The sequence below is a fragment of the Haliotis rufescens genome, unplaced genomic scaffold (assembly GCF_023055435.1).
Source record: "Haliotis rufescens isolate VD_foot unplaced genomic scaffold, xgHalRufe1.0.p SCAF_18, whole genome shotgun sequence".
Classification (NCBI taxonomy): Eukaryota; Metazoa; Mollusca; class Gastropoda; order Lepetellida; family Haliotidae; genus Haliotis; species Haliotis rufescens.
The window spans coordinates 3,490,786-3,507,605 of NW_025963868.1; the positions used below are offsets into that span (position 1 = coordinate 3,490,786).

General features: G+C 36.7%; 2 protein-coding genes and 1 long non-coding RNA gene across 3 annotated transcripts in view; 2 read left to right on the forward strand and 1 right to left on the reverse strand.

Moving 5' to 3' along the window:
- The window catches only part of LOC124126953 (blastula protease 10-like), an 85,149-nt gene that overhangs the window by 59,752 nt on the left and 8,577 nt on the right, over nucleotides 1–16,820 (forward strand). The window lies entirely within an intron of this gene.
- On the forward strand, nucleotides 7,727–12,456 carry LOC124147892. The gene is made up of 3 exons (XR_007221827.1): nucleotides 7,727–8,055; nucleotides 8,787–8,833; nucleotides 9,197–12,456. It is a non-coding gene; the product is annotated as an uncharacterized LOC124147892 (long non-coding RNA).
- LOC124147891 lies at nucleotides 11,094–16,099 on the reverse strand. The gene is made up of 2 exons (XM_048398133.1): nucleotides 15,845–16,099; nucleotides 11,094–13,955 (listed from the first exon to the last, which is right to left on the reverse strand). The coding sequence occupies exons 1-2, from the start codon at nucleotides 15,937–15,939 to the stop codon at nucleotides 12,521–12,523; spliced, it is 1,530 nt and encodes a 509-aa protein (XP_048254090.1). The 5' UTR covers nucleotides 15,940–16,099; the 3' UTR covers nucleotides 11,094–12,520.

Below are 16,820 nucleotides of genomic sequence, written 5' to 3' on the forward strand. Positions count from 1 at the left end.
TCTGCCGCCCCACTGTGTACTGTAAAATTACCCAGAAATATTGTCTCATGTTTTCGGTTAAGCACTACTCTAATGAGCATTTTCAGTTTTTTTTCACTGTAACATTTACTGTTTCATCAATGATAATTTAATCCAAAGAACTTGCTTTCCTTTGTTATTTCTTTCCCATCCTTAAAAGTGCTTTCAACAAATGCATGTTCCATTTCTTCCATTGAATCATAATGTGTATAGACCCTACCACTTAACCCTGTACATCGATTTTTTTTCTACAAATCCAAGAGAACAGAAAATTTATTTGTAGCAGTATTTTCTTGTGCCATGGACAAAAAAGTTACTGTGTGATGCCCATTTCTTTGAAGGTTTTTTTATGGGAGGTTCAAACCTGATAAATTTATTGATGTCAACGTCTTTATCATGAGGAACGTTTCGGAGTATATACTTACTCCTTCATCAGGTGAATAACTCATAAAGATCCTCATAAAGAAGTTGATATCCATAAATTCTTTTCTCTTGCAGGATGTTGTTGTTTAGTAAACGATATGTTTTCCATACAATGCAGTTGAAAACAAATTACCTGAATATTTTAACAAAAATAGAGCTGTTCACCTGGATATGTAGTCAACAGTTTAAAATGGCAGCAAAGACAGACACTTAAATAGAGTTGCTGTCAGTATTGATATTCACATTTTTTCTGCATAAGTACTCAGGACTAAAAAGCTACCATTAAAATATAAAAGCAAAATATGAGGGTATTTAAGAACAAAACAAGATTTAAGTTTTAAATATTGCAAAAAGCAGAACATGTGTTCAAACTAAACAGGTACCAAATTCCATGACATTCTGAACAAATAAGGTAAGAGTAATGGCCAAAAGAATTGATCAATATGGCTGCTGTGGCAGATCGTATTTGATACTCTTGAGCAAATTGGGATGTCATCTTTGTTGGGAACAATCATGTGGAATTTCAGCTTCATTGATCCAGTGGTTTCTGAAGAGATGTTGTTTACAGATGATGTATTTTAAGAGAATTTAGGAGCATCGTTAAAATGTAAAGGTGAACATTTAATATATCGCAAAAAACGTAACGTATATTTTGAGCACCACTACTAACTGCACACACCAAATTTCATTAAATTTTAAACACATCTGACAGTAAGTTTTCAGTTTGCAGTATGGTTAAACTACATAGGTCAAATAAAGGTCAAAATTTAATATATTGATAAATATGGAGCATGTGTTCAGCCCAACAACTATAATTATACATAAACTAAATTTCATTACATTTTGATCAAAACTGACAGCAATGTCAAGGACAAGTTTCAGCTTGCAGTATAGTCGAAGTGAAAAAGTCAAATTAAGGTCAAAATTTGTAATATTGCAAAAGATGGAACATGTCTGTTGAGCCCCACTACTATTGCACATGCCAAATTTCATTTCATTTCATTTTCAACAAAAATGACCGAATAATGGTCGAAAATTGGTTTTCAATGTGACTGACAAGGCAGCCATATTGAAAATTGGATTCGAACCTCTCTGACCAATTGTGATTTCATTATTTATTGGAATAAGTATCAGGATTTTCAGTACCATTGGATCAGTGGTTTCTGAGTAGAAGATGTTTAGGACGAATGACTCACAAAAAGGCCACGACATATAAGCTCACTTGAATTTCAGTCAGGTGAACTAAGAAGTATAGTCTCTAGACTTATTAATCCATGCAATACATTGGGGCATGTTAACTCATGGTGGGGAAACATCAATACATCAGGAAATGTAACGTGTCAGGTTATTAGAAGTATCCAGATTAAAAAAACATTTACAATTTTTTCACCTATATTTACAGCAACCATGGTCAGATTACCGCCACTGATGCCTTAAAACGAACCTTAGTTGTCAGAGAATGTATACATAATCGTCAGACTTTGACATGTAAAAATTTTTTGTTAATTGACTATTATATGCCAACGTACTGTTTTCGTGATTGTAATAGCAAGACTGTGGGAAGCCTCAAACAGTGACTCATCATAACTGAATCACCTGTAGACTGTGCACAATATACGCAATAGCATTTTTTCTCAAAACATGTACCCAAGAATGGGATGTGTGCATCATACGTAAGTGCACACACTACACACAAGAAAATATGGTATATGTGGATGATTAATTCAGCTCTGATTGTCAAGGGCATGTTTAACTTTGCTCTTGTGATAGGCTGTTTGTTAATTCAGTTGTCAGGTGTCATGTTGTTTCCTGGTACGTTCATTGCCAAATACATTTATAGAGAATTGCACAGTAATAAGGAAGAAAATTGTGGACGGTTTCCGTGACTCAGGGATGTTTTTTTATAGCAACACTGAAATTTTCATTTATTGTGTTAATTTAAAACATGATGTGTATTCGTTTCAATTTTTGACAGGATAATGTTTATGCAAATTTGACTTTATTTCCTTCAAACCATAGTTTGAAATGAGCCAGAGTTTAACGAGGTTTACATATGAGACAAACAGTCATTATCGATTTATTTTTCTCTTGAGGAAATTCACTATTGAAATGGAACGTTTAATTTTGTTCTTTTTCATTTAAAGGAACCGTGCACTGAGGCTATGTACTATGTACTATAAGTTAATATCCAATATACTCAACTTGAACTGTAGATATCATATATACTGTTATGAATAGCTTTGGGTATAAGTGTCACAGGTTGCAGGGTTAAAGATAACAACTCAAGTCTGAGGCTGAGTAGTCGGAGTAGAATTCAGGAAGGACTAGTGACATTTCCTTGTGGACTGCCACTTTTGCCATTAACCAGATGGCAGCTCTGCAGGAGATCTTTTTTCTGGACAAGTGCAAAATAAAATTAAATGTGCTAGTCATCTAAGGTGCTGCAATTTGCTGTGCCAAAAACTTATAATTATGACAAATCTTTCTACCTCCATTACGTCATTGCCATGATCATGTATTTTGGCTGCAATCACGCTTTAACTAAATCTTTAGTCTAGCTACTTCAGTTATCTACTTTATTCAGCTAAATTAGGAACTCATCTTCAGTAAGTTGGTTGATTGGTTGATACTCACGTAAGTATAAAGTTTGTGTTGTGAGTGTGAGCTGTCATGGCTTCCTTTACCTCTCCCTCCTCATGCAAGTTGTGTGGTCATTGTTTGATCACGGGAGATCCTCATCCTTCCTGCTGGAAGTGTAGATATGTCTTTTGCTCTGCAGACACGATATGTGAGCCCTCTCCCTATTGGCCTTCAGCAAGTTGTTGGACTCCATTAGGAAGGCCAGAAGTAAGAGGTGGCTAAGAAGGCAGGAAACATCTTCATACCTTCTCCTTTCATCCCAGCCAGTTGTCTCCTAAAGTCATGGCGCCTAAGACTCCTGCTCTGGGTGAACTGACCCCTGCCATCTCCATAAGTTTGCTGAAGCAACTTCTTGACAAGCAGGTCGGCAATGGAATCAGCGCTATTCACAGAGGGGGAATAACTGAAGTGCCGTCAAGATGATCAGACTAAGAAGAATCCCCTGGCCAAGACACACAAGACATGAGACACACAAGACTAGCCGATCAAATTCATCATCAAGCCAGACTGCACGGTCGTCAGATGGAGCACACGACAACACATCACAAGCCCGTCATTGGGGTAGAACCCCAAAGCTTTACTCATACGGGCAGTCAGGCACAAGTACAACTATCAATGGGGAGCCCAGTGTCTTTGCCAACCATTACAGAACCAAGCCATCCACCGCATGGGCCAGATTGCCAGCACACACTCTATTAATTACAGAGCATATTGATGAATGCAGCATTAAACAACAAACAACCAATTATATTTGATGCTGCCATAATAATGGAACCTTTTACATGTTATACACGACCCGTGAAGAGGTCTTCAGCAACCTCTGCTTGTCATAAGAGGCGACTAACAGGATCAGGTGGTCAGGCTTGCTGGATCGATGCTCATGATTTCAATCACTGGCTTGACTGGTCCAGACTCGATTATTTACAGACAGCCATCATATAGCTGGAATATTAGTGAGTGCAGCGTAAACAACAAACAAACAAATAAGCATGTTATACACAACACATTTACAAGAGATGGGCAAGATAGGGTTCTTCCCTCTCTTGTTATGTGCAATCAAGGACAGCAGCATGAGTAATTCAGTACATTCATAAGTAACTGGACATCATCTGGTGTATAATCTGTTTGACAGGGCTAGAAGGCATACTGTATCAATTTCTATAAAAAATAATTATGATATTCACTTGGGCAGGCCCACTATTTATGAAAACCAGGAAGTATCAAACACATGCATTATGAAACACTCCACAGCCAACTCTCATATAAAGTGACATCACAGTTGGGGATGATTTAGTCTTACTGGATGACTGAATATGCAGGTGTCAAGGGTGTCTTGTGAGTACATGTGGACAGTACGATGACTCACATCAAGATGAACCATACAAGTAGCTGTATACTGTATCTCTCTGTTGTGTGTTGCATTCTCGTTGGAAAACTTCATAATGCCGATGGTAAGTGAATGCTCATATGTCCAGTTATAGTAATGTACTATAAAGAGAGGTTTCAAGTTTCAGTGTATTGATGTCAGTTACATTACACCTTTAGTATGGTTGCCTGTAACAAAACGAATCTGAATCAGACACACCGGGTGTTAATCACACGAGCAATGACCCATGTCATCTGAAGCTGATGACCCCAAACCTGTCATTACTACCCAATCCACTATTTTGTGTATCTTACATGCTGGATTAGCCATGGCAAAGTACTTTTACTAGTTTGACGATATTATTGGGGATAATGATGTTTAAAATGCTCTTGATAACAGTGAGTTACCTCCCTTCACTTGTAGCATTGGCATTGAAGTAAGAGGAAAAAAACACTTCACTGGGATTATAGTTAGTGAAAGCTTTAGTTTCTGTTTACTGACGTTGATACTTTTGAAGTGTTACTGCTTCTGCATTGATACAATCAAGCCATCTTGAAATTTTTTAGATACAAATACTTGTGTATTTTGTGTTAAGATATAAAAAACCAACAACTTCCTTATTCTTTGTGCAAGTGCAAAGTCACCCTGTCACTATAGTAGCTTTCAGTTGGTGCCAATGTATTAGTAGTTCTTATGAAAAACCTTATTCTTTGTCCCTGGTCGACATACTTCAACTTGAAGCGGGGACATAGTATTGGGCTCTGTCTGTATGTCCAATAGTTGTTGTTAGCAAATTATCTCCAGAACCTCTGCATGAATATGGTTCAGTGTCTGTGCCAAGGTATATTAGAGGTGTTTGCAGACCCCTTTTGAGTGTGATGTTGTAGAACACAGTTAATATTAGTGATCTTATTTTCTAGGTCACAGAAAGCATTTTACCTATTTGCTGTTTGTTAGCGATTTTCAGTTCGGTTCAATGTCAAGGACATTGACTTATTGCAGGGGTCCGGAAACCGTCATATGCGCCGGACATGTCCGATTGGGAATCTCAAATGTCCGGTTTAAAATATTGCTTACCGGACATTTAAATTTTTCTGTCCGGACATTTTAAAAAGTATTGTCCGGACATTCTTAAATTTTGACCGGACATGATCAACAGTTAGGACTGAGCAGTTTCTGCCGCAGTTGTAACACAATGAAGATTATCTACACTGACAAGCTTTGTTTGTTTTGATTGCTGTAAATACATCGTACCGACAATGATAGTCCAATCGGTCAATCACTGTAATAGGCAATAAACTGAGTTGACACTGATTAATCGAGGATTAATTACTGAGAACATCTTGTTAATTTGAATAAAATGTGTTTACAACTGTACATAAATACCTTGCATCATCAATGTACCTCATTATCCTCACAATGCTACGATACGTAACCTCAGACAAGAAGCGAAAGCGTGACGACAGCCAGTTGACCGATGCAGATCAGTCGAGCGGATCTGCCAAACCCTCAAAGTCTGAATGATCATTTTGTAAGTCGTGGCTAACGACTTTCACTTGGTTGACATACAATGAGGATTTGCAGATTTTATTGTTTTCAGTAGCTAGTCGTATATTGAATCTTGATTGACCGCCATTTTGCTTTCTGTGACGATTGATATCCAATTTTTTTATGGTCAATAATTAAGTACAGATGAAAAAGTATTCAAATAACTATTGCTATCAACGATAGTTTAGGATTTATGATTATATTATCTGTCTTGTTTTTAAATAATCTTTAGTTTAAAAAAAAACTTTTCCCGTGAGGTCACGTGATAACCAAATATGGGATAATAGTCTCGATCCAAATGTTACAACGCGTACACTTGAGCAGACTCATGAATATTAATTAGACCGTTCACAACGTTAACAGATCGTTATTATAACAGAAACAAACGTATGTTTTCCATATATATCTAAAATGATATTATTTGTTATTAATTGTCCGGTGAATTAAACAATTTAAATTGAAACAATTCATAATTCATCATATTATGAATACGTAACAACTTGTAATTTGTGTGTAAAAAGTCGTACTAAAATACGCTGTTTGAAGGGGGCGTGGCATAAATGTAAATGTCCGATTGGGATTTTAAATTTTCTGGACCCCTGACTTATTGTAATCTAAAATGTCCCATAGATTTTTAAAAATTTGTTCATGATGTAGAAGAATGCCCTTTCAAAAGTTGATAAAAATTGTGAATATTTCCAAATGACCTCAGCCATCAGCAATTTGAAGATTAATTATTAAGATATCTGAAATAATTTCCAAGGATCAGTCAAGTTGGTTGAAGATGTATGAACCTGTGGAATCCACTTTGATGGTCACACCCCATCCATGATAATCATTTCCTTCAGTATATAGATACATCCGACCTCCCTGATTTATTTATTTACAAGTCTGGTCATTTCGGACGACTGTTGTTTTATTCTGGTTTCCGTAACTGCTGTCATCATTTTCAGATATCACTTATCCATATATTTAAGCATTTGGAAAAAATATGTCGCTCATGTCGAATGTCCTTAAAGGCAAGGTCTGTTTAGAACATATGTCCTGAAGAAACATTTCAGCAGCTAAATGACTACACTGTACAGATTTTATTCAATTGTTTTGGAAAGTCCAAGAATGAAAGTTGCGACCTTGACCTCATTTAGGACAGTCGGCAGACCACACTTTATTTATTATTTCCTGGCAGGGGATATAGCAACGGAGTTTGTCCGTCAGTCCGTCCATCCGTCAGTCCCTTATCTTCTCAAGTAGACACATTTTCACAAAAAGTTTTTAAGTCTGAGAAATGAAATTTACACACAGATGTTACTGGTCATGATCTGAAAAAAGTTCGAAAATTGGTGTTCTAAATTTATTTTTTTACAGAGTTATGGGCCTTGCCCCGTGCTTTTCAACTTGGTGTAAATTGCGTGAAATGGGGACAACTTTTCTCAGAAACTACTGAAGTTACATGAATGAGGGTTTGCATGCTTATTAGTTGTGTAACGATACGGCGATACAGTATTGTATCCCGATGCACAGCCCACGATACGATGCATTGATTTGGAAAGCATGTATCACGATACATACGATATTTTCATAACACAGTTTTACTTACTGAGTATAGTTACTTGAGTATAGTGCCCACTTTTTTTTCCCAAAAACACAGCTGTGTAGAAGGGGGTGCGCATTAAACACGAATAAATGAGTTTTGATGTTTTTTCCCCCATGTAATGGCCAACATTCCTCAGTTATGCCCCTTTACTACTTCGCCAATAGATGGCGCCAAACGCTACGGTCCTGCGCGTACTTCCGGTATATTACGCGATTCATAGACATTTGCACGACCAACAACTACAACGAAGTATTTACGATGCCTTCGACGTGCTGCTGTGTCCCGGGATGCTGCAATCGAGGTGGTTTGTCGTTTCCGAGAGAACCCATGTTGCTGAAACGATGGTTGATAGCTATTCGGAGGAGCGACGAATCAAACCAAGGCAAGATGTGGAAACCGTCACCTCACAGTGTTGTGTGTCATTCCCACTTCAGACCGTCTGATTTCATTGCTGTAACTAGTTATGGTAAGATATTTGGGTACCTTGTTATGTTTCTATTCGTTGGCAGATTTAATAAACGTGCATGCCAATTATATTTGTTATATTTTCTTGCATTGAAATTACGAAGAGGGTTTTACGTGACTCAGAAATGTGTATCCAGTATGCAGAAATGTGAAGAATGGACGCAGACAAAATAGAATTTGTTCCGTCCCGCGGGACACACTTATTTTCACAGATAGTTTGATTTTGTCATTGAGTTAAATTGAGTAAAGATTCTTAAAACTTCGAAGTGTGTGATTTTTTTCACAATAATTTTAGTTCCCTCCTGTCAGAGTAGGCAAGTAAATTTTAGTATTGGCTAATTCTAATGTAATCATGTTTGTGTGTGTTTGCATGTGAACCTATGAGTATATTTCATTGTTTTTTTAAAACCAAGATAGAAATAATGTGTCATTTAGGCCTTACTATAGTAGCCATTTTTTTGCCAGTCAGTGATCATGGTTATGTTTAGGTTTGACCCTCATATATTTCATGCAAGGGCCTTTGAAATCAATTACTGGGGGTCTAGTGCATACCCAGTTAATTAAGGTAAAACCCTGTTTACCACCATTATATTCCTGTTTATGAAGTTGTTGATGTTTGACCATAACCCTTCTTAGTTTTCTTCTTTAATTTGTTGAATTGATGATTACCAGGAATGTCAACACATATTTGACGTTTTTGCCTTTAATGCGTCATGTTACATTTTCCTGCAGGTGCTTGTTTTCCACAGAGATGAGGCACAGATGATTCAAGAATACAGGTTCATGTTTGTTCACTTTTGATATGTATTTGTCAGAATAGTGTCATGTGTACGTGTTGAACTTATAGACACTTCTCTGTATCAGGCATTAGATGTATGTAATGTTGAGACTATATCTACGAAAATTGTCAGCTAATTTATATCATAATTTTCCTTAATTTAAATGTTTGTTTACTTTTCTAATGTATTGATGTGTATCACTATTATGTTCATAATGTGACAAAACATATCGTGCCCATAGAAATTTTTTATTTCCCTGCAAATTAACTTAAATCTAATCATAAAAAGCTATCTCACAACTGGTAGTAAAAAGATTGCACAATATCTGTTTGGAAAATAATAATCTACTACTGTTTTCCCCAGGGTGTACACCTCTGAGGAAACAGAGAAAACCAGATGCTGTACCATCAATCTTTCCCTGGACTGCATCAGCCAACGCACTTGAGGCCGATGGAGGATTAAGGAAATCCCGCATTGAAAGACGTGAGAGCCAAAAGAGGACATTTAAAGCAATGGATACAGATTGTGATATTGAATGTGATCTCAGTGAGGTAGCTGGGGAGGAAATAATTGACAATGTTGAGTTTGATGACATGAATACCGACTTAAACATTTGTTCTGCAGATAGTGCAGAGGTTGAATATGAAAGTACATCAGCTCAGACAGACAAATTTCCAATGCTTTCATTACAAAGTATTATGTTTAATGCTGCAGCAATTTTGTTTTATACAGGACTGTCAAACTATACAGACTTCACCTTTGTACTTGCAAGTTTGGGTCCTTGTGCATATCACCTAAATTATTTGTACAGCAAAGTTGACAGTATGACTATCAGTGTGGAAAATCAATTGCTTTTAACACTTATGAAACTGCGCCGACATAAGACTAACTTTGAACTTGGTCTTCATTTTGGAATTTCAGAGAAAACTGTATTAAATGTATGGATCACCTGGGTAAATTTTATGTAAAGACAGTGGAGTGAGCTTGATAACTGGCCAGAACGAGACTTAGTGCACTATTTTTGTCCTTCTGATTTCAAATCCAAATTTCCATCCACACGAATTATCATTGATGGTACTGAATGCCCTATCCAGAAACCAAAACGCCCCATAGCTCAGCAGTCTACATACTCAACGTATAAAAATCGAAATACTATCAAAATACTTGTTGGATCCACACCAGGTGGTCTTGTGTCATACGTGTCTCCTGCGTATGGTGGCTCCACAAGTGATCGTCAAATAGTAGAGCGTAGTGGTTTGACAGTGATGTGTGACCCAGGAGATAGTATTATGGCCGATAAAGGTTTCAACGTACAATATATTTTTGCACCAAAAGATGTTACCATTAATATGCCAACATTCTTCTCAAAGAAAAACCGTATGTCTGGCAAGACTGTTATGCGTGATAGGAAAATATCAAGCAAAAGAGTTCACATTGAACGTATTATTGGTCTGGCAAAAACATTCAAAATACTCACTGAACCTCTTAACAGTTCAGAAACCAAATTAGCCACAGAAATAACCACGGTTTGCTTCATGCTTTGTTCTTTCAAAAAGTGCATTGTTCCCACTACTTGCTAATCATTAAAAATATCTTTGATTCCAGGCGGACGTTAGTCAGACGTAGAGTATGGAGATTTGTTTCTAATTTCTTTCAAAAAGGCCTGTTATTTGCGTTTGCTACATGATTAAAGATAATTGTTGCTAAATATTCATGAGGATAAAGTTGAATGTAACATGTTATCGATTATGTATCATGTTGAGACTAGAATGGGAATCTGTGGTCAAAAAGCAAGTTTGAAGCAAATTTACCATTTGTGCAGCCACAATCTATCATACTCTTTTGTCAAGGTACAAACATAAATGTGTTAGTATCAGAGATTATGATAATGTAATGCTAAACGTCCTGTTCAATGTGGTGTTAAACCCATCTCACTCACTGAATTTGTTTTACATTTATGACATCAGTGACATGAATTTAAGAATGTTGACATTGTTTGGTGCGTACTGTTACATTATCCCCTGCCACAAAGTGGGAGAGACACATTTCTTGTCCGAGCATAATTCGGAAACTGTTTCATATGTCATTATGAAACTTTGCACATGTATCAAACACAAGTTGAACTGGTGCCCTTTCCTGTTTTCCATGGCAGCAATTTGGATTAAACCCAAATACTGGTTGCTTTTATTTCACGAACTTAAAATCTGAATAAGTTGAAGTGTATATTTCTGGATCATATATCCATTATTTTTTCAATGGATACATGTTTACTGAGAAACAAATTGTAATTTATTGTGTCCCATGGCTGTGTATTCTTGTTTCATATGATACTGGCAGCAGCTAGACCGGTCCAGATATTTGGCACATCTTAGTGCTGTTGCTTCAGCTCTCTCAGATGTTATAAAAGGCAATCATGACAAGAAAGAAGTCAATGACAATGTTTTTTTATCATTCCCTCAAACAGTTCAGCTGCAGATAATAATCACATGACAGTTGTAATTCCTCAGATATAGAGCTGAAGGAGTATGCTTCAAGCAGTGATGATATTTATGAGTATGGACACTGAATTGTGATTATGTATTGCACTGTATTGCACTGCTTCATCTATATTTAGATCTTCCAACTATTAACTACTGGAGTACTTAACAGATGGTTGCCATCGTCACAAAAGGAGTTAAAAGTTAATGTCACATCAATACTATTTCAGCCATATAGCGACAAGACCAAGTTGATATACACAATTTACTCATGAATGCAAAGGTATATTTAAAAACATTTTTTCATACACATTTGGACATAACAATATTTATACAGTTTTAAAACACGGGTTATAGGCCATCAGAAACCAAAGCTAGGCCACCTCACCGGGGATCATGGGGACTTACGGTGCCTCTGCTTCCTGCACGATACCCCAGCAGGATTTATGTCATTAACTAAGCCACTGGTGGTTGTGCTCAATACTAGCCAGTCAGCAATGATGTCAGTTGATTATAGCATCACATCAAATTTAAAAACAGGCAATTAATGATTCACATACATATTTAGATTATTTTTTTTTACAGACCATTTTTTCTTTCAAGTAGTTGATAATGAGGTGCCTGGTCATATAGTACTTTATCATCCAAAACTGGCTCCCACAGGAGATATCGCTTGGATGAGATCAAGCGATATCTACACTGTAGATATCGCTGCAATGAAATTACATCGGGTGAGATTCTCTATGTAACAGTAAGTATGAACTGACATCTGAGATTGTATTTATTTAGACTAGTGAATGCATCCATGTATGGGACCAGTGTGTACGTTGTGATATTTAGATTATCCAACTTATAAATACTGGAGTGATTAAGAGATGGATGCCATTGTCACATAGTACTGTAACAGTAAGTACTAAATGTCTTAATAAACATCTGAGATTGTATTTATTTACACAAGTGAATACATCAATGTATGGGACCAGAGTTCAACCTGGTTTTGTCTGATGCAACTCTTTTCACGTCAACATGCATCTGGTGAAATATCATCCTTAAATGGAGCCCCGCAAGTTTTTTCATAACTTTTTGTTTGTGAATGTCCATATATGCAGAATATAATATGTTCAGCATTAAACATTGAGACTACAATTCTGTCTTTCTTGTTTATAGGGCTGATGACCATTGACACATGAGTATCAGCAGTAACTGAAATTTACCAGGAATACCTGTCATAATCTCTGAAATAGAATTTGTCAAGTAGTGCCTTTTTGAAAAAGGTGTCATAAAATGCCACAAGTTTTTCAACCATGGATTCAATGAAATGGTCATCTCGGGATACAGTAAAATATTTCAAATCCTTCATCGTGTATACAATAAAAATGCACTGTTTTCTACCAGTACAGTAGAGCTGCCCTTGCACTTGAAAGAAATATGGCTTGCTTTTGTCAAGGGTAAGTTTTCCCTCAGATACCTTCAAATAGGGAACAGTTATCTCAGAGATTAGACGGTCTTTAGATGCAAATGGACATTTCACTTCAATGGTAGTATCATCACTGAGAAGTGAATCAGGTGAAGCTGCGAGAAATGGATGAACATCTGACACAAACATGCCACATGGTGAGGTTTTGAAACCACTTGACTTTTCAAAAGCTTTTATTGCCACCTTTTCATATTTTCTGCCATGTCTAAGTGGTGGACTTTGAATGTCCTCGAAAGGCTTAGTCATTGATCTAGCAAGTTTATGAAAATCAGTTTTGTCTGTTGCCAAACAAATTTTCCCAAAATTGGAAGAAGAAATTCTCTGTGTGTGTTCAGTTTTCCATTCCTCGCTCTTTGACTGTTTACGGGTTATTATTTCAAGGTTGGTTTTGTCCATATCTGATATTTCTGATATATTCTGGGATTTCAGGTATTGGTCAGCTAAAGATAACTTAAGATAATCATGATCATGATTAACAGCAAATGGATTTGCTGGAGGAAACATTTGAGCAACTGGAAATGTATTGACACTAGGGTGGTTCAACCAAACATTGCGGAAAAAGTCAGGGTAATTTGGCACTTGGCGATACTGAACTGGTCGTGGGTCAAAAATAACATTCAATTCACTGTTGCATAAATCAAGGTCAGTCGCCTTTATGGGACTGCCTTTATAGGGTTTACTTTTATGAAATGTTTGTAATCTTTGAGTACATGTTTCTTCAGTTAAAACATCGCCAGTTGTTGAAAACTTGTGCATAGCATATAACACTGCACAAATATGTTTGCAATGTCCTGATGGACCCTGGCCTGCAGCACACTCACACTGCCCCTCCACAACAGAACCATCGTCATCAATAGCAATATCGACTTTGTAAGTCACATGCTTCTTCATTTCAGCACAGCACTCAGACTTCAGGAAACACATGTTATTAGGTTTTGAATAACGAAAAAATTTCAAAAACCTACTAGTGTACAGATTCATTGAACTTGAACCAAGTTTCTTCTGAAAAGGCTGTAAGTAATAATTTATAGCTTCATATGCTAAAAAAGGAAGATGACTGTCTCCATTTACATCCCTATAAGTTTCAACTAGGGGCAGTGTCATTTCAAACTCAGCTTCAAGTTCTGGCTCTCTCCCAAAATTGCAGTTTCGGTCATAGCTCTCGAGTCTGAAAAACATTTGAAATAAACAACTGTAAAAGAAAAAACCTAATTGAAAAAAATCACTGTAAAATATATGGACTATTAAATTATTTTTGGAGTACACAAATGTCTTAATTTCCATTTTGTCAAAAAGTACAATTATTTTAAGAACAGATCCCTGTAACTCCAAAGTCAACAAATCAGTATTTCTGTCAGTAAGGAAGCTTAAGCCATCTCTGCATTGTTATCAGTACTAAAACTTGACTTTTGTACAGTAATAATATCTTTACTTGCACTACAGTAATTGTATATAATTTTTTTTGTTAGAAAACAAACAACATATAATAATACGGATATTAATTTTAACACAAGAATAAGACATTGTGTCACAAAATAAAAATACATGCAGTGAATAAGGATTCTTGATGTGTTTGCCTTCGACCGGAATCGAACCGATGTCTAAAGATTACTCTGTTAGACTACCATTCAAAAGCTTCATTACATCTAATTTTAATATTAGAAATATAAACCCTGTTATGCACATCAAAGTATGGACCCATCATACTGGTGAAGAAATAATAAATGTGTGAACCTTTCACACCTGTGGATGAAATAATAAATGTGTGAACCTTTCACACCTGTGGCTGAAATAAAAAATGTGTGAACCTTTCACACTTGAGGATGAAATAAATGTTCTAGGTGAAACGATACAGGGAGGTCACATCACAGTACATAAGGTCACATTTTTATGTCAAATTGTGTTGAAACTTCTTGACTAAATATTTCAGAGCAGGTTCAAAAGTAAATTTCTAGTAGTGAATTTGAAATGCTAATTACATCATATTTGCAGTACTTGACTGACACTTGGGTGTCATAAAACAAGTAGTAAGAAACTTAATTTAGCAAGTGTAAAAAAGTACTGTGTATCATGCATGAAAACTTGATGCACCAGTGCACCAATGTATCGTTTCAGCCCTAATAAATGTGTGAACCTTTAAAACTTCTGGCTTAAATAATAGATGTGTGTACCTTTCACACTGAGGAAATAATAAATGTGTGAACCCATCACACTTGCTAAAATGAATAAAACTATATGAAAATCTAAAAGGCACTCACTGTAAAGGACGATGAACTTGATAACCCTCAGCCTTTCTTCAGCCATCGGATGGTGCAGAGCTCAAGCAATTTTTAATGTTTTACAAATATTTCAGTACCTACCTCACGCTTTGTTACATCATGTTTTGGCCACAGATGAATCACAATTCCAAATATGTGTATAGCAACGAAGAAAGGGACGGGGGCATTATGATTATTTAAGATACATTTTTCGGGACATGTCATTTATTGGGGGTGGGGAGATAGGAGAAAATGTTACATGGATTGTGTGGGGGTTGGTGAGTTAAACGCGATGCAGTCCTTAGACCGCTTCCAAGATACTATCTCTGCTTAAATTTACTATGTATATTCGTATTATTGAATGATTGCCCAAATAATTATAGAATCTATAAACCGGAAGTTATCCCAACCGCATGTAAAAGGGTGTAATATTTTGCACACTGCCAGTGAGTCATTAATTCGAAGAATAAATTATTGTGACCGACACTTACCTTCCGTACAAGATCCGTGGTCACCGCTCTTTCCCTCGTCAGTGCATCTCAAAGCGTCCTTAGCAACGGGGGCATGTTGTTTACGTGAACGAAAACTGAAGCACTTATGTTGTCGGCATTATCGCGTCGATGCTTACGTTATTTGTTTAGCGATCTCAGTTGTCTAAACTAAACATATGTTCTACCAATGACCATGATACCAATATTGCACTGTGTAAAGTGACAAAATGGGGAATAGTTACTGTTACATTCTTATAAAATACCTGCTCAGTAAGAAAAGCCGAGAAACAGCAATATCAGAAACTTACCGTTCTATCAGATCGATTTTTCTTCCTGACACTCGAGCACCTCGTGCTTTGAGCTCAGTCTTCAGTTCGGGCAACTTCCAGCTTCCGTAATTCATGATAGAAATAGGCCTTCAAGTACTACCGGCTGTTTACAGAAAAGCAAGTGGGTCAATGTCGACTGAAGTTTATATGTTCCCGCGGATACAACGATGAATGTTGGACCGTAACTACCGCAGCGCCGCCAAGCGGGCAAGGGGGCGCAACTCCAGGAATGTTTGCCATTCTCGCCATCACGCGCACAGGAGCCTTGACGGTGACTGGTCAGACTGGTTCCATGTAAAAAATAATACCCGGCAATAGCGATCAGCTGCTTCGCTTAGGGTTAATATTATTATTTTAAATATGTTTAGTAAAAGCTGCATCTAAATGAACAAGATATTGTAATATATTATTCCTGATAAAAAAATAATTTCAGATACAACTCTTGCCGATCCTTGCATTAAAATCCTGTAAAGTTATATCATTGGGTGTGTCTTGACTGAATCACCGGTAGATTCCAAGAAAACGTGTGTACAGCTCATTGCTGTGTCCGGCTTAGTTTACGAGAAAATACACAAGGTAATCTTAATCCCTGGATATAAAACAATGCCTAAATGAACAAAAAATACAATTTAAACGGTAATCAACATGTCTGGTGATTTTTTATCTCAAATTTCGAATTTGTACTGACAAAGTTTCTCATCACCCTTTCATTTGCCGGACTTCGCCAATTTTTATCTGCGCATAATATTCAAATTTCTTTTTTTCCAAAATGTTGAAACTGCTAGAGGGGGGTGCGCATTATACATTGGTGCACACTATACTCAAGAAAATACATGAAATACGATTAACAGTTTCAAAGCCAGTTTGTTGTTTCAGTAAAACGGTAACCTCCCAAAACCCCTACATCCCATTTCGCCTACAGCTTAAGACAACAAAGTTCACGGTCCAGGGCACT

Coding starts and splice junctions, on each gene's coding strand:
- LOC124147891 (XM_048398133.1), bottom strand. CDS start 15,939: ATGAATTACGGAAGCTGGAAGTTGCCCGAACTGAAGACTGAGCTCAAA. Junction 13,956..15,844: donor AAAATCGATCTGATAGAACG/GTAAGTTTCTGA, acceptor AATGTTTTTCAG/ACTCGAGAGCTATGACCGAA.